At 41.7% G+C, this 22,345-nt stretch overlaps 1 protein-coding gene across 1 annotated transcript in view; it reads right to left on the bottom strand.

The window, feature by feature from the left end:
• The window catches only part of SACS (sacsin molecular chaperone), an 87,298-nt gene that overhangs the window by 30,776 nt on the left and 34,177 nt on the right, over nucleotides 1-22,345 (bottom strand). Inside the window, 6 exon segments of the mRNA XM_040340518.1 lie at nucleotides 124-215; nucleotides 3,530-5,012; nucleotides 10,083-10,229; nucleotides 16,142-16,253; nucleotides 18,000-18,085; nucleotides 19,247-19,334. Of these exon segments, the coding sequence (XP_040196452.1) occupies nucleotides 124-215; nucleotides 3,530-5,012; nucleotides 10,083-10,229; nucleotides 16,142-16,253; nucleotides 18,000-18,085; nucleotides 19,247-19,334 (2,008 nt within the window).

The raw sequence follows: 22,345 nt of genomic DNA, 5'->3' as shown, positions 1-22,345 counted from the left end.
AGTGATTAGTGAATAGTAAATGCTAAAAAAAAAAAAAAAATTCTGTATGATTTCACATAGAAAAACAAAAAAGACATTTCACATGAGAATCTTAACAAAAGAAAATCATTTAGAATCTATTACCTCGACTTATTGCTGCTTCCTTCAAAGCAGCCAAAATTTCTGGTTTTAAATCTTCAGAAAGAAGCCTTCCTTCTAGACCAGGGAATAATGCCCTAAGCGAAAAAAAAAAAAAAGAAGAAGAAAGTTATGAAATTGTTTCAAATATTGTTTTGGACATTCATTTGTGTTTTCTTAAAAAAACTACTTGGTCTAAAATGGCCACTGAGCAGAATCCTACTACAATTTAAAGCGGATGTGCCACTAAAAAAACATATTAAAAGCCAGCAGCTACAAATACTGCAGCTGCTGACTTTTAATATTAGGACACTTACCTGTCCTGGAGTCCAGCGCCGATCGCAGCAGAGCACGAGCGATCGCTCGTCTCTCTGCTGCTCCCCCCGCCATCCACGCTGAGGGAACCAGGAAGTGAAGCGCTGCGGCTTCACTGCCCGGTTCCCTACGGCGCATGCGCGAGTCGCGCCGCGCCCGCCGATTGGCTCCCGCTGTGTGCTGGGAGCCGAGTGTTCCCAGCACACAACGGGGGGGGGGGCGACGGGATGTGACCGAATGCCCGTCTTTTGCCCGTGAATGCCGGGCCGGAAGTGGGTGCAAATACCTGTTAGACAGGTATCTGCACCCCCCTCCCCCCTGAAAGGTGTCAAATGTGACACCGGAGGGGGGGAGGGTTCCGATCAGCGGGACTCCACTTTAGGGTGGAGAACCGCTTTAAAGTGGAATTATAAATATTTGAACCATTTTACCTTTGACAGCATTTGAGATTAGGGCCGTCCACTCTTGTCATTCAAGCATTGCTGATAGAAAGCATAGGCATGTTCTTTGGGGTACACTATTCAGGACCTCAAATAGCAGTTAATCATTTTATATATATATATATATATATATATATATATATATATATATATATATATATATATATATATATATATATATATATATATATATATATATATATATATATATATATACACACACACACACATACATATACACATACTGTATATTTGTGCAGAGGATGAAGTTTCACTTTGTTCCATATAGTACCATTATATGGCTTTTGTGAAAGAAACATGGGATAAATACATGAGCTGCCACACCTGACCTCCTGCTGAATACGTTGCCTGGCTGTTACACCGCTTTCTGAATAGATGAAAAACAGAAAACCTATATACACGGTTTTAAATGTGAAAAGCACTATGATTGCTGGCAGAGTGCAGTAAACTTACAGCAACCAGTGGGTTTTCATAATTTTTGTTATGTTATCACAGTAAATTGAAATCTAATATTTTATTTCATTTGAGTGTATAAAGTCATTTAAAAGCGGAACTAAACACTTTCAATCAATATTAATAAATTGCTGCTAGCATTAGTAAATAGATTGTAAAGGTAAATGTTATGTACTTGTTTTAAACTTTTTTTTTCATTAATTCAGTTGCTTCCTGGTTTCCTGCCTAGGCCAAAACTATGTCATACATCCCAGGAGCCTTCAATGGCAACTTTTATTTTCTTTCAACTAGCGGAGGGAAGAAAGGGCTTTCTTTGCCCTATAAACAAAAAAAGAAAAGAAAGGGCATATATATGTGCAGGCCTGTCGCTACAGGACAGGCAAAACAACTTCCCCTTCCCAGGCTGTAGCGTGGCCGAGCTCCTCTTCCTTCCTCCTGGAGTCCTGTCAGTCCGGCCGGGTACCATGCGTGGTACAGGAGATTCAGTTTCCTGTTCCTGGCCGGAAACGGAATCTCCTGTACCACGCGGTACCCGGCCTGGCCTGGGCACTATGTGATAGGGGACTGGGGACCTATAATGATAGAACACTGGGCTGACAGGAGGAAGAGGAGCTTGGCCACGCTACAGCGGCAGTCAACAGGGAAGAAGGGGAGGTGAGAATAGAAAAACATAGGGACTAGGAAGGGGGGGGGAGGAGTAAGAACATGGGTGTAAAAAATTAGTGTATCGCTAACGTAGGCTTTGCGTGCGGGGGGGGGGGGTGCTTGGGGCCCCCCATTGTGCTGGGGGCCCCCAAATTTCTTCAAAGGGCCCTGTATATTAGCTCACTAACATTATATACCCAATGTGGGCGGTGTCTCTCTGGTCAAAAATTACAGCATATAAACAAAAAAAGGGGTGTCCCATACCAAGCCAGCAGAGGAACAGAAGACCAAATGAGTGACACCAATGTGCGAGTATGAAAAAAGTATGAAGTTAATTAATAAATAGAAAATAATATTCCATAAAACACCTCTCTGATAGGCGAGTGAAAAAATGCTAAAAATCTGACACAAAACAAATGGAAATGTTAACATGAACCAATCTCCATGTGTGGCCACTGATACAAGTCTTTCTTCGCTATACCTTCATGCCTGAGCTAAGAGCAGATAGATTTCGGGAAGGAAATGCTACATAAAGCATCTGCCTTACTCAAGATGGCGTGGCTAGAAATACTAGGGTTTTTTTTGTCGAAGTGACAGATCAACAAAATAAAGCATGGAGATATAGATGGATGGGTGAGCTTGCTTTGATCATTAAAAAATGTAATGGCAATTTCAGTGCTCTTATACAGCTTAGAGATTCAGACTCGATTATTTATTAATCCCAAAGGAGAGATACTAAATTCTGCTTACAGTTTAAAAGCAACTGCTAGTCTAGATCTTATAACTGAAGGTACATAGAAATAAACCACAGAAGGATCCAAGCAGATTTCTCTGGCATTTACCTAAATGCTGGCTACTCCTCACCCATGATTATCTATACTACAAAAAAATCTGAGAAATAATATATAACAAAACACAATATAAACCAGATATCATATTGATATATATTAAAAATACACGTACTTCCAGATACAGTACTCATGTGATGCATTTCCCTTCCCCTCCTATGACAACATTGGTGAATGGTCATTAGTCCTAGGCTGAAACATTGCATGTGGGGAGAGAGTCTTCAGCCCTACATAAATTCTGACTGGCATCAACTGAGAGCTTACATGGCGCATGTAATCCTTGCTCCCAGAGGCAGACGGGGTGGTAGGAGAGGATTAGTATAAGCAGCTCCTAGGGGGCAGCTTAAAATGAACATGTTGCTTGTTCCTGCATGGGCAATTTATAAGCTTGTTTTTTTTTAAATGACAAAGTGAACCAAAACAAGAACAGGTAATCGGAACACTAAATGACACCCTTTATTACGTGTCGGGTATGCTTTATCCTTATTTGCCTTTTTTGTACCTAAAACATGCTGTGACACATCCTGCTCTACTATTACTATGATATTGGATGCATCTCTAAGTTTTGTATTACTATTGCCTTTCTGTAAGATTTACTGTCTTTCTGAAGTACGCAATAAATGTTTAATTTAAAAAAAACAAAAAATTAACAATTCAATGACACAAAAAGTGCTAATATCACAATTATACCTGGGGAACTCCTCGGAGGTGATGTAAACAACATCCTTATCAGATACAGATGAAGAGAAAGAAATAAAATTCCCATTTTGCAGAGGAAGCATTTCTAATCCTATAAGTTCACTGTAGTTCTCATCACTGAGTATAAACTCAACTAGGTGAAGCTTCTCATGTTTAGGTCCCTTGTGTGCACATTTCCTCAAGACCTGACGCACAAGAGAAGGGGTGACTTTCTTTACGGGCTTTGAATTATTTAATGGGATCTGGAATGCAGCAGCAACATTTGCCGGTACCCTGGCAATGTGAGTCCCTGAGTTCTCGAGGTAGTTCAGGACGGATTTTGTGTACTCTTTGCCTTCATCTATCTCAGTGAAATTGACATCACATTCTTTTAACCAGCACTTCTTGGTGGAGAAAATTACTGCATTCTGGCATAACATCTTCATAAGAGGTTCTACGATGGGTTTCCAGTGTGTCCTAATTTTTTCCACCTCTGGCCACACTCTGTAGATTCTTTCAGCAGACAGAGGGAAATCTGGATTCTCTTCAGTCTCCATTCTCTTAATGGCTTCTAAGATAAGAGTGGCATATGCTTTTGGGACAACATTCTTGACAAGAAGTTCATTCCAAAGCGCAGCAGGATCCCGCCACTGGTCCAGTTCTCTCCATTTGATACTCCTACGGTTGTCTGTTAAGCCAAAGAAACCGCTGATGTGAACTGGAAGACCTGTCTTACTTTCATCTCCTGGAGGTAAAGGAAGAAAGCAAAAGGCCCTTCCAACAAACTGTGACTCAGCTCCCTTTTCCCCACCATTGCTCCATAAAGGCATGGCAATTCCAATAGCAGGAACAAATTTGAGGTCATCAGCAAGACAATCTAATTCATTGCATATGCCCCGGCCCCCAACACTGTTGCAAACCAACCATGAGGAAGTCTGCGTTTCCTTGACACTTTCATCCTCAACAACAATATTTACATGATATGTTACACAAGTTATACTATTGCTTGGCACACCTTTGCAATAGCCATCAATTGATGACCCAAGAATCTTAATAGAGTTGGGTCTATCATGTTTCAGAAGCTTGTTCTCGCTAGCTGTAACCCTGAAAATTAGCTTTTCAGAGCCATCTGCCTCTCTTATGTGAAGGGACACTTTTTGGACATTCTTTAGAAACAGAAGAACAGTGTCTGCATCAGCTCTGAAGGATTCATAGAGTTCTAGGACCTTTTCTTTATTGTACAAATTGCTACTTAGCAAGGAGGGTTGGATACGAAGAGGAAATCTGAAGAAGGTTCCATGGAAATGACCTTCTGTAAAGGTTTCTTTAGTGCTTCCGAAAATGTTAACAAACGGGGCAAATTGGTCCTCAAGTTCACTTATTTCTTTGCTGTCCTCTTTAATGTTCCAACACTGGCCTGACTCGTGGCGTCCAAAGAGTACCTGGTGTGGATCCAGAATCCCAATTTGATCTCCACTAAAAATACTGGGAACATCTGCAAATGAAAAATAGAAACAAATCTTTATGCGTCATCAGATTTAGATTAGCAACAATCATTTTTTTAGTAGTTCACAAAACAGGCAATATTTGATCTTATAAGCACAAATCAATGAGTAATAAACATAAAATGCATAAATTTGATCCACTTATAGAAGGGAAAGGGGAGACATGAAGAAGGAAAAGGGGAGACATGAAGAAGGAAAAGGGGAGACATGAAGAAGGAAAAGGGGAGACATGAAGAAGGAAAAGGGGAGACATGAAGAAGGAAAAGGGGAGACATGAAGAAGGAAAAGGGGAGACATGAAGGAAAAGGAAAGACATGATTGAAACTTTTAAATACATCAAAAGGGTGAATAAGGTTCAGGAAGGCAGCTTTTTCTGAAACCAAAATCAAGAACACGGACATGACCTCAAACTAACTGGGAGGTATTTACAGCGCTTCACTTTTTGTTATGGTTCAGCCTTATTCCAAAATTTATTAAATTCATCATTTTCTTCTAAATTCTACAAACAATACCACATAATGACAATGTAAAAGTAATATGTTTGAAATCTTTGCAAATTTATTAAAAATAAAAAATCCCATGTACATAAGTATTCACAGCCTTTGCTCAATACTTTGTTTAAGCACCTTTGGCACCAATTACAGCCTCAAGTCTTTTTGAGTATGATGCTACAAGCTTGGCACACCTATTTTTGGGCAGCTTCCCACATTCTTCTTTGCAGGACTTCTCAAGCGCCATCAGGTTGGATCAGGAGCATCAGTGCACATTTTCAGATCTCTCCAGAGATGTTCAATCAGGTTCAATTCTGGGCTCTGGCTGGGCCACTCAAGGACATACACAGAGTTGTCCCTTAGCCACTTATTTGTTATATTAGCTATGTGCTTAGGTTCATTGTCCTGTTGGAAGATGAACCTTTGCCCCATTCTAAAAGGTCCAGAGTGCTCTGGAGCAGGTTTTCATCAGGGATGTCTCTATACATTGCTGCATTCGTCTTTCCCTCGATCCTGACTAGTCTCCCAGTTCCTGCCGCTGAAAAACATGATGCTTGCCATTCAGGCCAAAGAGTTCAATCTTTGTTTTATTAGACCAGAGCATTTTGTTCCTCAGATCCTTCAGGTGCCTTTTTTCAAATTCCCGATAGGCCGTCATGTGCCTTTTATTGAGAAGTGGCTTCCGTCTGGCCACTCTGCAATACAGGCCTGATTGGTGGAGTGCTGCAGATATGGTTGTTCTTCTGGAAGGTTTTCCTCTCTCCACAGAGAAACACAGGAGCTCTGTCACAGTGACCATCAGGTTCTTGGTCACCTCCCTGACTAAGACCCTTCTACCCCGATCGCTCAATTTGGCTGGGCGGCCCGCTTTAGGAAGAGTGCTGGTGGGTGCCAATCTTTTCCATTAATGGATGATGGGGGCCACTGTGCTCATTGGGACCTTCAATGCTGCAGAAATGTTTCTGTACCCTTCCCCAGATCTGCGCCTTTAAATTAAAATATAAAGTTCCAAAAACGTTTCATTTATCTTCTTTTCATATTTATTATTTGAATTTCTCTCTGATCTTTATGTTATATCATTTCTAGTATTCCTACCTTTTCTGGCTCTCATAATATAGGGCTGCATTTACTATTCCCTCAAAAATGTCTTGTGCACATGAGTCTAAAAAATGGGAAAGTAGCCCAAGATCAAAAAATCAATAAATAAGTTCCTTTTTATGCCTACTCTAACCAAAACAAGAAAACATGTTTTAGCTAGACATTACGTTTTTAACCACTTCCAGACCTGCGCACGACGATGTACGTCCTGTTTTTAAAGATTGATATCTCGGTAACGGCAGCAGCTGCTGCCACAACCGAGGTATCGATCTTTAGGGTGCGCGGTCTGGAATCCGATAATGGCGGTCTCCGCGGCGGATTCGCCGCGAGATCGCCGTTATCGGTGGCGGGAGAGGGCCCCCCCCTCCCGCCGCTTTCCCGCGCCCTCCGCCGCTTACCGTAGCCGTCGGTAGCGGCGGAGGCGATCGGGTGCTGTCGGCTGGTGAGCGGGGACGAGACTGAAGGAAAAATCTCCTTCGCCCGTCCCCATAGCTCGGCTGGGCGGAAGTGACGTCAAAACGTCAGTCTCGCCCAGCCTCTTAAAGAGACAATTTTTTTTTTGGTCATTTGAAAAATGACATTTTTTTTTTTTTTGCATTTAAGTCCAAATATGAGATCCGAGGTCTTTTTGACCCCAGATCTCATATTTAAGAGGACCTGTCATGCTTTTTTCTATTACAAGGGATGTTTACATTCCTTGTAATAGGAATAAAAGTGATCAAATTATTATTATTTTTTTTTTCAGTGTAAAAAATAATAAAATAAATAAAAATAAATAAGAAAACAACAAAAAAATTTTTTTAAAGTGCCCCGTCCCGACGAGCTCGCGCGCAGAAGCAAACGCATACGCGAGTAGCGCCCGCATATGAAAACGGTGTTCAAATCACACAAGTGAGGTATCGCCGCGATCGTTAGAGCGAGAGCAATAATTATAGCCCTAGAGCTACTCTGTAGCTCAAAAAATGCAATCTCTAGAATTTTTTAAACATCGCCTATTGAGATTATTAAGGGTAAAAGTTTGACGCCATGCCACGTTTTAAGCGTGACATGTTGGGCATCATTTTACTCGGCGTAACATTATCTTTCACAATATATAAAAAAATTGGGCCAAATTTATTGTTGTCTTATTTTTTAATTCAAAAAAGTGAATTTTTTCCAAAAAAAAGTGCGCTTGTAAGACCGCTGCGCAAATACGGTGTGACAAAAAGTATTGGAATGACCACTATTTTATTCTCTAGGGTGTTAGAAAAAAATATATACAACGTTTGGGGGTTTTAAGTAATTTTCTAGCAGGAAAAACTGTTTTAGTCTTGCAAACACCAAATCTGAAAAACACCTAAGGTCTGGAAGTGGTTAAAGAGGTCCTCCACTTGAGAACATTTTTTCTCAAGTTTTCTATGTCACAGAGTTGCAGACAAACCTAAGCATTCTTGGTTTGTGCTTTTTCCATCTTAAACCTACCTCCCCCACTAGGCCCCAAAATCTATAAATAAATTAGCCACGTATGTATTATTAGCTGCCAAACTATTGCAAGGGCTTTGAAGACGCAATTCACTGAAGTCTGACAATGCATACACACATTTTTTATCAATAGAAAACCCCATGGAATCAGTATGCTCACCCCTTACTCTCACTTGCAAGCTATGACTCTCTGTGGATAACATACTGTAGAGGGGTGATCTCCCTTATAACTGAGACTGGGATAGCATTTATTAGTATGGATCAATACAAAATGGTATATTGCGCTAAAGAAAAAATAAAATTTAAATACAAGACAGCAGTGACAGACCATAATATATAACCATAGTTTATATAACCATAGTGGACATGAATTTAAAGCAAAAAAAAGTAGTGCTAGTCAAAGTGAAAATAAAAAATAAAAACATACAATGAAGAGAAAAGTATATTATGTGTCCTTGAAAAAATGCAAAAAAGTTAATTCATATAAATCCTAAACCGTATATATAGATTCCACATGATGTACAAAAAAAAAGAAAAAACATAAAATGGTTACAAGCATTGAATAAAATGCGTTTGCTGGCAAAGAAAAAACAAAAGTCACCCGCACTTCTGGGGTCACGTGGGGCGTAATGACGTCAGAGCGTAGCTCTGTTCTCTGTTTGCCGTGTAACGCATTAAATTCAACGCTTTTGACCGTTTTTATGTTTGTGAGTACTACCCCTTTTGGCTTTTATCAATACATTTTTTAGGACTTTAATAAACTATTGAAGCCTTCTTTTCATATACATGTCTTCTTTTTGGCCGATCGAGACTCTCAGATGTGAGTAGGGTATCTTGGAGGAATTTCCCGATCTTCAGCCAGCTCCAGAGGCTTGGTGGATTACCATATATCCTGCAGGGGTTTACCTGCATGCCCATTTGACCTCACTAGCAATAGGAGGGCCACATCATCTTGTAAGAGTTCCCCTTAACAGCGTAATTAGCGTCACACGAGGATCTGCATGCTCCTTGGTGGTGGAACCTTTATGAAAGAATCATCCTGTTGGAGTTTTTTCTTTTGTACATCATGTGGACTCTCACCTATATATACACATTTTAGACTTTATATGACTTACCTTCGGTTTTTATCATCATTGTTATTTCGCCCGATCACTTTTTGCATTTTTTCAAGGACACATAATAAACTTTTCTCTTCATTGTATATTTTGATTTTCACCTTGACTAGCGTGACTTTTTTGGTTTTTAATTTATTATTATGGACCTTTAGCATATTTGTTCACTGCATTTATCGTACATAAGTTATTGTATGCTTGTCATTAAAATGAATAAAAATGTGGCCCTGTATGGTTTACGTTTACCATCCTGTTGACCGACTAGCAAAAGTATGAGTGCATAATTCAGTGAATAAGAAGTTAGGGCATGGCAGTATCATCGTATAACAGTCCTCACAGTAAGAATCAGTATAGAAATTACCAAGATTCAGGTGCATAAGCAAGTCAAACAATAATTGAATGGGAGACTGTAGAACATAAAGATACAATTACAGTGTGTTGAAGATATATCCAGATTATTGTCTACTATTCTCTGCATGGTAGGCCGCTGTCTAGGAGGTATGTATTGGCAATAAACCGGTATGTATTATAGCAAATTGCTGGAGAACAACAAAGATAGGTGGGAAAGAATGATAGTAGGAGGAAAAAGGAAGGAGAGGGTGGAGAAAGAAAAATAAGAGAACACTCGGGTTATAGAGGGGGTAGACTGAAAAGGTAGAGGTGTAAAGAAGGATGGAGGGCAGGGCATCCAAGACATTTTTAAATGAACCATAGCTGGTGTGTTCGAGTGGCTTTTTAGGCGGTCTTGTCAACTTAGCAATGACACTATGGTACATCTGCATTTGTATTTAGTAGCTAGACAGATAGATGAAACATCACCATAATGCAACTTTGTAAGCAGTCAAAAAAAAAAAAAAACTTGTTACCCAACCGTTATATGTCCAAAAATGCTTCGCACCTGTTATATGGTACACAGAGTTGAACCCAATTCCAAACCTTCCAACCTTCAGGGGGTCATCTTTTTTCCTACTCCTTGCAATTTCTTGAATTCCATGCCAGTCTTCAGGGTTGAAAACTGCGTTATTGTATACATAAAGTGCAGATCCTAAAAACAGAAAAACACATATTGAGTTAGTATAAGAGTATTTAGGACACACAAAAATGGTACATTACTGTCATTCTGCCATGACCCTCCATTTCTTTACAGCTTACCTGTAAAATCAGTTTCTTGGAGTACACCACGGGACACAGAGCCATTCATTACATAATGGGTTAAGGGTCACCAGCGGTGATTGGACACTGGCACAACCAATTGAAGACAGTTCCCCTCCATATAACCCCCCCCCCCCCATTAGGGAAGTACCTCAGTTTTGTAGCAAGCAATAAGGTTCCCATAAGAAGGGGGGGGGCCTCTGTGTCCCGTGGTGTACTCCAAGAAAAGGATTTTACATGTTAGCTGTTTTAAAAATACTGTTTTCTTTATCGTACACCACAGGACACAGAGCCACTATTACATAATGGGATGTCCCAGAGCAATGCTCCATATGAAGGGTGGGAGACACAGATCACGCAGGCCACTACGGACAAGAAGCCCTATACTGCTACCTGCAGCACACTTCGCCCAAAGGCGGCATCCTCATGTCCTTTCACATCTATCTGATAGAATTTGGATAATGTGTGGACTGAAGACCAAGTTGCAGCTTTACAGATCTGAGCCAACGAAGCCTGGTGATACACTGCCCTGGTAGAGTGTGCCCTAACAGAAAAAGGAGGAGGAGTTCTGTTATTTAACCACTTAAGACCTGGACCTTTATGCAGGTAAAGGACCTGGCCAGTTTTTGCGATTCGGCACTGCGTCACTTTAACTGACAATTGCGCAGTCGTGCGATGTGGCTCCCAAACTACATTGGCGTCCATTTTTCCCACAAATAGATAGATCACCTCTGCGGTGTTTATTTTTTGCGCTATAAACAAAAATAGAGCGCCAATTTTGAAAAAAAAATCAATATTTTTTACTTTTTGCTATAATATCCCCCAAAAATATATATTAAAAAAATGTTTTTTTTTCCTCAGTTTAGGCCGATACGTATTCTTCTACCCATTTTTGGTAAAAAAAAAAAAATCGCAATAAGCGTTTATTGATTGGTTTGCACAAACTTTATAGCATTTACAAAATAGGAGATAGTTTTATTGCATTTTTATTAATTATTTTTTTTACATATTTTTGGGACCATTGTCATTTTCACAGCAAAAAATGCATTGTTTACTGTGAAAATGACAATTGCAGTTTGGGAGTTAACCACTAGGGGGCGCTGTAGGGGTTATGTGTGACCTCATATGTTTTGCTAACTGTAGGGGGGCGGGCCTGGACGTGTGACGTCATTGATCGTGTTTCTCTATATTAGGGACCACACGATCAACGAAGCTGCCACTGTGATGAACAGGGACCGATCGCGGGACTCCGGCGGCGATCGGGTCCGCAGGTCCCGGAGCTTCGGACCGGGTCGCGGGCACGTGACCCACGGCTGGGAACTTAAAGAGGATGTACGGGTACGTGCTTGTGCCCAGCCGTGCCATTCTGCCAACGTATATCTGCAGGAGGCGGTCCTTAAGTGGTTAAACCATAGGCTTGAATAATTGTCTGCAAAAATTAGGGGAATGTTGGGGAAGGGGAGCGCAAGTTGAACCACTAATTTATAGGTAATCAGTTAGAGTGTCTATAATAATGAATAATTGTTTGTCTAATCCACCTGGAGATAGTGGATTTTGATGCCGCTTGTCCCTTCTTGGGACCATCTGGCAAAATAAACAAAACATTTGTTTTGCGTATCTGAGCGGTTGCCTGCAGATACACCATTACTGCTCTCACTAGATCTAGGGAGTGCAATAATCTTTCTTACGCTGTCCGCGGATCCGGAAAAAAAGAAGGCAGAACAATGTCTTGATTTAAATGAAAAGCCGACACCACCTTAGGTAAAAAGGCAGGGTGGGGTCCGTAGTACAATTTTGTCTTTGTGAGAAATTAAATAAGGCTCTTTGCAAGAAAGAGTTGCTAATTCTGATACTCTTCTAGCAGAAGAGATAGCAATCAAAAAATGTCCTTCTTAAAAGAATCAGCGGAATATGGCGAATAGGTTGCTATTGCAATACTGACAATACCAAATTCAAATTCCATGGGCACAAGGGAGATTTGACTGGTGGATTGATCCGCAGTACTCCCTGAATGAATGCCCAAACTAGGGAATGAGATGCCAGCGGTCTTTGAAAGAAGATTGATAGAGCCGATATTTGACCCTTAAATGGTACTAAGGGCTAATTTCATATTCACTCCTAACTGGCAAAAGGCGAGAAACCTACTTATGTCATACTTCTGAGGATTCCATTTCTTAGTTTCACACCAGGAAACATATGCGGGGGCTGGAGGCTGGCTTTCTACCATTAAGGAGTGTAGAAAGAACTGGACCTGAGATCCCTCGTTTCTTCAGAATGTGGGTCTCAGCAGCCAGACTGTCAAATTTAGCTTTTGTAAGGAAGAATTGAACACAGGACCCTGTGACAGCAGGTCGTGACGAAGCGGAGGCTTCCATGGTTTTCCTACCGCCATCTTCATGATTTTGCCGTACCAGGGCCTTTCCGGGCCAATTTGGGGCCACTAGAATTACAGGAATTCTTTCATTCTTAATCCTGCAAAGTAGCCTCTGTAAGAGAGCGATCAGAGGAAACGCATAGATCAGTGAGAACTGATTCCAAGAAATTATTAGAGCATCCGATCCGTAGGCTAGAGGATCTCTCACCCTGGATACAAAGTTGTCCAACTTCCTGTTGAACCTGGAAGCTAGAAAGTCTACATCCAGGGTCACCCCATCTCTGGCATATGGCCTGAAAGATCTTGGGGTGGAGAGACCACTCTCCTGGTGACAGCTGCTGGCGACTCATATAGTCCGCTTGCCAGTTTTCTAACCCTGGAATGAAGATTGCAAAGAGACAAGGAACATGTTCTTCTGCCCATGTCAAAATACAATTCACCTCTTTCTGAGCACCCTGGCTGCGGGTGCCTTCTTGGTGATTGATGTAAGCTACTGCAGTAGCATTGTCGGATTGAATCTGAACAGGGTAGCCCTGTAACCTGTGTGTCCAGGTTCTGAGAGCCAAGTATACGGCCCGTATTTCCAGTATGTTGATGGGCAGGCTCCGACCATTATCCATGTTCCTCATTTTATGCTTTAAGTTATTGTAGACTAAAATACTATTTCACCTCCCAGACTTGGAAGCATCAGCCCCTGATGAGTGCACTTAGCACGAAACATGTCGGGCCATTCAAGGATGCCATTTAACTCCATATCTGAGTCACCAGCCACTATTATCTACAACTTTCTACCTCATGTCTTTTAATCGCACTGTGTCATCTAAGGAAACCTGTGTGCCTATCCCCCACTCATGGGAATCTGTTTTTTGTTTTTCATACTGTATTGTATTAATTATTGATGGCATTGCATGTCCCTGTGTCCATGTTTCATATGTGAAGCCTTATGTCATGAGTTTCCTGGTTGACAGTATTATGTATCTCTATTGTCCATTACTGTTATGTCTACATGCCCAGCTCCTGTGACTCAGAGTGTATCACACATCTTTATGCATGTTAATAAATATGTTTTCCTTTTTGTACTCCCACCCTGTCTGGAACCTCATTTAAAAAGTCCCAATCTCCTTGTTCTACAGTTGATGGGCAGGCTCCTTTTGGTCTTGGCCCAGGTTCCCTGGGCTGAAGCTTCTTCTAACACTGCTCCCCAGCCCCTTAGGCTGGCATCCGTAGACACCACTCTCCAGGTGACTGGGAGAAAGGATCTTCCTTTCTGCAAGTTCTTGGTTTTTAACCACCAAGTGAAGCTTTGGCGCATCTGTGAAGACAGGCGCATGGGTAAATCCAGAGCTTGGATCTTCCTGTTCCAGGTGGCTAAAATACTGCCCTGAAGTAGTCTCGAATGAAACTGGGCGTAAGGGACAGCCTCGAAGGAGGCTAACATCTTCCCTAATAGCCTCATGCAAAGGTGAATAGATGGTCTTTTCTTTGCTTTGACCTTGTAGATCAGGTTCTTCAGCGACTTAATCTTTGGCTCTGGTAGGAATACCCGAATTTGGGCTGTGTCTATGATCATGCCCAAATTCTCTACCCTTCTTTGGGATTGTAGAGAGGATTTTTGTAAGTTTACAATCCATCCTAAATGCTCCAGGTATTTTATAGTGGTGAGCACAGCGTGATCTAATCCTGCCTCTGACTGATCTATCACAAGTAGATCATCTAGATAGGCTGTTATCGCTATGCCCTGTGCCCTCAGAGGGGCTAGTACTTTTGTTAATACCCAGGTAGCAAGTAATCCAATCCTTTGAAGGACGCTCATTTTAGCGGATCCTTGGAGAGCCTTGAGCTTCGGAACTGAGAAGATGGGATCTCTCAAAATTCCAGCTCAGCTTGTACCCTAGGGATACTGTGGATACTACCCATTTGTCCTGGATTTCTGTCTGCCATGCCGCTGAAAACTGATGGAGCCGTCCCCCCCACTGGGCCGAGCGGGGGCGCCTCTTCATAAAGAGGCTTTGGGGTTTTGCTTGTTAGCTTTTGAACCCCACGGCTTCTTGTTCTTCTAGGCCTGGTGCTCTTTAGCCTTTGTGGCTGGCTGAAAAATGCCGTTGCCACTGGCTGGAGGTAGATTTACCAGGAGCCGGGGAGAGAGAACGTTGAAAACAAGGTAGTTTGTTTTTCTTTTTCTCTGGTAAATTATTCTGCGTCATGGATGGATCCACAAGCATAGCTCTTTTTACCCCCAGAGGATCTCTTTGGCAGAGCTTTCCTTAGCACATCCTCCACGTGTCCAACACCTTAGACACTGGTGAAAAAACTGAGGTACTTCCCTGATGGGAGGGGTTATATGGAGGGGAACTGTCTTCAATTGGTTGTGCTAGTGTGCAATCACCGCTGGTGACCCTTAACCCATTATGTAATGAATGGCTCTGTGTCCCGTGGTGTACGACAAAGAAAGCAGCACATGTCCAACCTCTGGGTCACATATCAATTGCAATTTAGTGAAGCCACTTCAGATTTACTGGGCCTGGCAATGTGTATTCAGCCTCAGAGATGGACAATGGTTGTTTCTAGTGGAAGGCATTGGTATCCTCTGAGACAGGTGTGAAGAGACATCGTCCGTCACCCACTCATCTTTTTTCAGGTTTGATGGCATCACAATATTCTTACACAGGGTATTCACTGAGCATATTAAAGCAATTGAATATTCCAATAAATACAATGAGGGATGAAGAGGAATGTTCCATAGGTAAAGATAAATATCTCATACTAACCAATCAGTTACTCCCATAGCTCTACTTGTTCCTGACAGACATCCTGTTGGAGTAGGCACAGGCAAGGAAGTATGTGGCTTGCCACCGATGCTGGGGTAGAGAACCGTGCCCATAACATGTAAGCAAGTATGCCAATATGCATCATTTGGCCACCATTTAGTGAATATGCATCCCCTAAGGGGAAATCTCACTGGCAGGTTAAAAAAAGATACCACAGTCACCAGCTGGTACATACCATAAGGCAGTAGCCTGCTAAAAAACAAAAAAAAACACACTAATGTGTATACCTAAAACCTAATGCAACTTTATATATCAACCGTTAAAACAATTCTCAACACAATGGGGGTTATTTACTAAAGGCAAATCCACTTTGCACTACAAGTGCAAATTGCACTTGGAAGTGCAGTTGCTGTAGATCCGAGGGGGACATGCAAGGAAAATAAAAAACAGCATTTTAGGTTGCACATGATTGAATAATAATATCAGCATAGCTTACCCTCATTTCAGATCTACCCTTCAGATTTACAGCAACTGCACTTCCAGTGCAATTTCAAGTGCATTTGTAGTTTGCACTTGTAGTGCAAAGTGGATTTACTTTAGTAAATATCCCCCAATGTGTTCATAGATGTTTGTTTGCACAATTGTTTTTTCTGCCAAACCCACCTTGATATTGGGCCATATCTTTAGAGAAAAGAGATTCGGTGCCATAATGTGTTTCATCATAGAGAAATTTCACTTCACTTGCACCAGCGTCCTCTGCATTTTGAATCAGCTCCTACAGTAAGAACACAATATTAGTTCTTTTATGAGGTCGAATGCATTTATTGTAGCAACTCTGTGCATTACATAAACACTTTTCTAAGACAGCCTACCATTATGTAAATGAATATCTTATTATACAAAGAACACTGCACATCACACAGTTTTTATGTCATTGCCCCCCCCCCTTTACATCACAGTTGACCTTCATGTTACAGTCCCACCTTTTATGGCACAGTTCTCCCATCATATCAGTGCCCCCCCCCCCCCACCTTAGCCCCCCTCTTAGCAGTGTCGTAACCCTCCCACCCTTTTTAGCAGTGTCCTTATACCCCACCTTTTATAGCAGTTTCTTCACACCCACCCCCTCTTTATAGCAATGTTCTCACCCCCTCCTTATAGCAGTCTCTTCACCCCCCCCCACCCCCCTTTTCCATTTCACAGCAGCATTTTCATTCCTACCTTTCATTCCTACCAGATCGGAAAAGAGGGTGGAAGCTGCCCAGTTTTTTAAGAAGCTGGTGACTGGTTGCTAGGACCGCCCAGCATCACCTGCTCGAAGCGCCTGCACTCAGCCCAGACCTGCCACCTCTCCCATGCTCTGCCTTGCTAATGGCGTGATGCATGACGGCGCAGTGGCTGTGGGTAAGGAAGAAGGAGGATCTACAATGTGGTCAGGACAGGGAGAAAGAGACCCGGCTCCTAAATGGCTCCTCTATTTGCCGGCGTAGGAGGATGCCTCTTCTGCGCATGTGAAGGACCTAGTCGTTCCAGCACACAGTTTCAGGCCAGCCACTGTAAGCTGAGCTGCGCATGTAAGGGGTCACTGTGATCAGGTATGTGTAGTTTATTGCATGTCTCTTCTGCAATAAAAAGCCTGCATACTCACAGCGAGGTACAGTGGAACTTTAGTTCTACTTTAAGGGTAAAAATTGATTGGCATTTTATAATAAAAAATTTCATTCAAAGTCTACTTCACCTACAGTATATCTTGATCCATAAACCAAAGTGATTTATAATGGGACAAAGGCGCCCAAACCCACACAAATCAATCAAGCGCTTCAGGAAAGATAGCCTACTAATTGACAAAAAGAAAAAGGTCAAAAATTAATGACTGCAGCTGCTGCCTTATACTGGTGATATATGATCTTAAATGCTGATTTTTTTACTGTACAAATGTGAGTTTACATCTGGATGGATTATTTTATATAAGTGTGATTAAACAAACTTAAAGGGGATTACACTATGTATACTTCCCTTTTGTTTTTATGATAATCACTGAGCAATTGATCGGTCCGATTTGAGGAGTTTTTACACCAAGATTGATTCCTGATTGTATATTCTTATGTGGATTTATCATTGAGATCTGGTAAGAGTCTTTAAAAAGGGGGGTCACTATCCACATCCCCCCCCCATTTCTTTCAGCACACGTGTGGTGGTGTAGACTTCTGACAAGCAATCAAGATTGCATCCTTTCTCCTTTGGGATTAATTGGACTTTCACTCTGCCTTCTTTTGAAATTTTCTAAATGTGACTACACATGTTATGGACAGTTATCAATCAGATTTTATTCAGATGTTATGTTCATTCATACATTTATAAGCGCTGCCTGGTCAATATATATCCCCTATTCGGATTGATTTATATTTACCCTGAGTTTAGTATATCTTGATCGCTCAAGCACAATAAACAATTTGAATGCTACTATCAGTATACCAGTTTCTCTCTGACAAGTCATACAGCAACGAAAGAGGGTTGTCACCTTTAGAATTTGTCCTCCTTCTGGGTATCTCCTTAGAATGTCTTTGAGGAAGTCAACAAGTGGTGGAGTTGATTGTCCAAATTTACCTGTCACAAAATATATATATATATTACTGACAAGTATACAGAGAGCAGAAGGAGACCATGCAAGATTTCTAAGTAAATATGTGGAAAGCTCTTGCATCACAACACATTTTTATTTAATATATAAAATAAATAGTGCAGAGCTAAATGAAGAAAGACATGTGATGAACATGCACAAAATTATTCCAATAACCAAGTAAATTCATAGAAGTGAAATTCCATAGAAGTGTCCATGAGCAATCTATGTGATTGCGTAAAAAAATCAGGATGAAAAAGTCCCTCCAGCTGTGAAAGTAATGAGGCTACGATGGGGTGTCACCAGCCAAGAAACACAACCGCGCTTACCAGAGGACGTGTGACCCCCCTAATAAGAGTGGTCTATTGTGCTTTGTTTACAATAACCAAGTCACAGACCTGGACCCTCCCAGATATTGTCGCCTATCACTGGATAATATGCGCCATAGAGATAAGAGTAAGGGTGATGCACAGAGTGGCGGCAAATCTCCTGTTCGAGGCTCCACCATCTCTGTGTGTGCCACCATAGCAAGCCGCTTGTTATGGGGGGCTTATGTGCAGGCCCCTCCCTCAGCAGGGCTGTGTACGTCCACAGACACACACAGTGTGGCTTGGCCCTGCCCCTCACACACAAGATTTAAATGACAGGAACAGGAGCCAATGGCTCCTGCTGCTGTCTCTGTGTCCTTTGAGGGCAGAGAGAGAGAGAGAAACTAGTGCGGTTGCAAACAGGCACAGTGTTGGATCATGACAGGACTCTGATAAGTATAAGAAAGTTGAAGGGGCGATACTACAACTGGGATTTTTTTTACATCAATACAGGGAATGCAAAGTAAAATGTGTTGCATTTAGAACCACTTTTAAAGTTTCACTAAAGAAAAGGTGTGATAAATTAGCACAGAAGGGCTTGAGTGCCTTTTATTTATGATAAGAATAATACATTTTTATATGTCACCAACCTCAATTTGTCTTTTTCTCTTAGATTCCTAAACTATGCTACATGAAAAATAATACAATATAGAGCATGCCGAGTGTCATGCAGCAATAAATTTCCATTTGCTAACTAATGTCATATCGTATGTCATATGGCCTCGTAACAGAAAAGCAATGAGATACACTAAGGACAGCACTGTTAAACAACATAGTTACCTCCTCCTTTCAGGCCTTTGGATTGGAGGTTCAGAAATATTTGCTCACTGTTGGATCCCAGGTCTCCGATCTTGGACCAATCAGGTACCTGGAAAAAAACAAAATGTATAATAAACTTACTATTATAAAATAGTTTTAGGCTTAGACACAACCCTATAATTTTAGACAATAACCTGTCAGGTTTAATAAAGATGTTTTAAAAATACTATCATCAAAAAGGTGTTTAAGTTCAGCAGTGGCTGAATCACCTACTGATTTCCATCTCATAGGAACCATGGCAGTGAGCTCTCTGCTCCCAAGTAGGGGTGAGTTCAAGGTTTGGACCAAACTTTAGCTGTTCAGGCTTTTGACCGAATGTGGGACTTTTAGCTCGTACAGCCAAACATATATATAGTAGGGGTGCAACGGATCAGAAAACTCATGGATCGGATCGATCTTCACATCAGAGTCACGGATCGGATCAGCAAAAAAAAAAAAATCATAAAAGTACACACCAGATTTCCCCATCAGAGCCCCCCTACATCAGAATCCCCCATCAGAGCCCCCCTACATCAGAATCCCCCATACATCAGAATCCCCATCAGCACCCCCATACATCAGATTCCCCATCACAGCCACCATACATTGCAAGCTATTGCTCAGTGCTCACATAAGCCAGACCAGTTCTGGAAAAGCATTCTTTGGACGGATTAAACTAAGATTAATCTGTACCAGAATGACGGGAAATAAAAAAAGTGTGGAGAAGGCATGTGATGGCATGGGCATGCATGGCTTCCAGTGGCACTGGGTCATTGGTGTTTATTGATGATGTAACAGAAGCTGCCAGGTGAATTCTGCACTATTTAGAGATATACTGTCAGCCAAGATTCAGCCAAATGCAGCAAAGTTGATTGGACAGCTCTTCACAGTACAGATGGACAATGATCCAAAACACACTGCAAAAGCAACCCAGGAGCTTTTGAAAAAAGAAGTGAAATACTCTGCAATGGCCGAGTCAATCACCTGATCTCAACCCAATTGAGCATGCATTTCACTTGCTGAAGGCAAAACTAAAGGAAGAAAGAACCACAAACAAAAGAACAACTGAATACAGCTGCAGTATAAGCCGGTTCACACTGGGGCGGCACGACTTCGGGGGCGACTCAGCAAGGCGTCCTGAAGACGACTTCAGAGGCGACTTGCAAATTGACTTCTGTATAGAAGTCAATGCAAGTCGCCCCGAGTCGCCCCCGAAGTCGTACAAGAACCTTTTTCTAAGTCGGAGAGACTTGCGTTGCTCCTATTAGAACGGTTCTATTGAATAGAATGGGATGCGACTTGTCAGGCGGCTGAGTCGTCTGACGAGTTGCCCCAGTGTGAACCGGCTCTTAGAAACTGGCAAAGCATCAGAAAGGAAAAACACCATAATCCTGGCAGTCATTGCCAGTAAAGGATTCTCAACAACATATAAAAAATGAACATTTTATTCATGATTATATTCATTTGTCCAATTGCATTTGAGCCCCTGGAAATGGGAGGAGTGTGTATAAAAATGGTTGCAGTTCCTAAAATTTGTACGTGATATCCCCTTGGATTAAAGGGGATATCACGATTAAATTCATTTGAATTGTTTCCTTTTAATTTTATTCTGGTGGCATACAGTGCCAAAAGCATGTCAATTGTGCGTGTGTCCAAAGATATATATTTTTTGTCTGAGGATACATCCATGTTTATCCAAAGCATGTTTAAAGTAAACCTGTGCCCAGATCATGCACATGATGTATTCACATATTCTGACCAAGCACTTTAACACATCCTCATTCATCTACAGTGGGGAAAATTATTTGATCCCCTGCAGATTTTGTAAGTTTGCCCACTTACAAAGAAATGAAGGGTGTATAATATTTATCATAGGTGTAATTTAAATGATAGAGACAGAATACTAACCAAAAATCCAGAAAAAACACACGATACAAATGTTATACATGGAGTTGCAGTTCAGTGAATAAAATGAGTATTTGATTCCCAAGCAAAACATGACTTATTTTACTTGGTGGAGAAAACCTTGTTGGCAAGCACAGAGGCAAGACGTTTCTTGTAGTTGGTTACCAGGTTTGCTGAACATACTGCAGGAGGGATTTTGGTCCACTCATTTTTACAGATCTTCTCTAAATCCTTAAGGTTCTTGGCTGCCGCTTGGCAATTCAAAGTATCATCTCCCTCCGTAAATCTTTCTATAGGATTAAGGCAGGGGTCCTCAAACTTTTTAAACAGGGGGCCAGTTTACTATCTCTCAGACCGTTAGAGGGCCGGACTATAAAAAAAAACTATGAACAATTTCCTATGCACACATGTTATTTTGAGCCCACCCTCACCGTCATTTCAAGCCATCATTGCAAGCCCCCCACCTCACCACCATTTCAAATCCAAGCCATCATTTCAAGACCGTCACGATCATTGCAACCCTCCCCCTTCATCATTATAATCCTCTCATTGCAAGCCCCCCCCCCCCACAATCATTAATTGCAAACCGATCATGATCATTGCAAGCCCCCCCCCCCCCCCACCTCACCATGATCATCATCATCATCCCCTCATTGCAAGCCCCCCCTCGCCATCATCATCGGGCCGTAGTTTGAGGACCCCTGGATTAAGGTCTAGAGACTGGCCAGGCCACCCCATGACCTTAAAGGGGTTGTAAAGGATTTTTTTCCCCCTAAATTGCTTCCTTTACCTTAGTGCAAAACATTGCCTGTCTGACGAGTCTCGATTTCAGCTGCGACATTCAGATGGTAGAATCAGAATTTGGCATAAACAACATGAAAACATGGATCCATCCTGCCTTGTATCAACAGCTCAGACTGGTGGTGCAATAGTGTGGGAGATAGTACCAATTAAGCATCGTTTAAACGCCACAGCCTACCCGAGTATTGTTGCCGACCACGTCCATCCCTTTATGACTAAAGTGTATCCATCTTCTGATGGCTCCTTCCAGCAGGATAATGCACCATGTCACAAAGCTCAAATCATCTCACCACTGGTTTCTTGAACATGACAAGGAGTTGACGAGGAATGTTTACAACACCTTGTTGAATCTATGCCATGAAGAATTAGGGCAGT

The sequence above is a fragment of the Rana temporaria genome, chromosome 2, assembly GCF_905171775.1.
Source record: "Rana temporaria chromosome 2, aRanTem1.1, whole genome shotgun sequence".
NCBI classification, from domain to species: domain Eukaryota; kingdom Metazoa; phylum Chordata; class Amphibia; order Anura; family Ranidae; genus Rana; species Rana temporaria.
The sequence above is the reverse complement of the archived record's forward strand: the minus strand, read 5'-3'. Positions and strand labels throughout refer to the sequence as shown.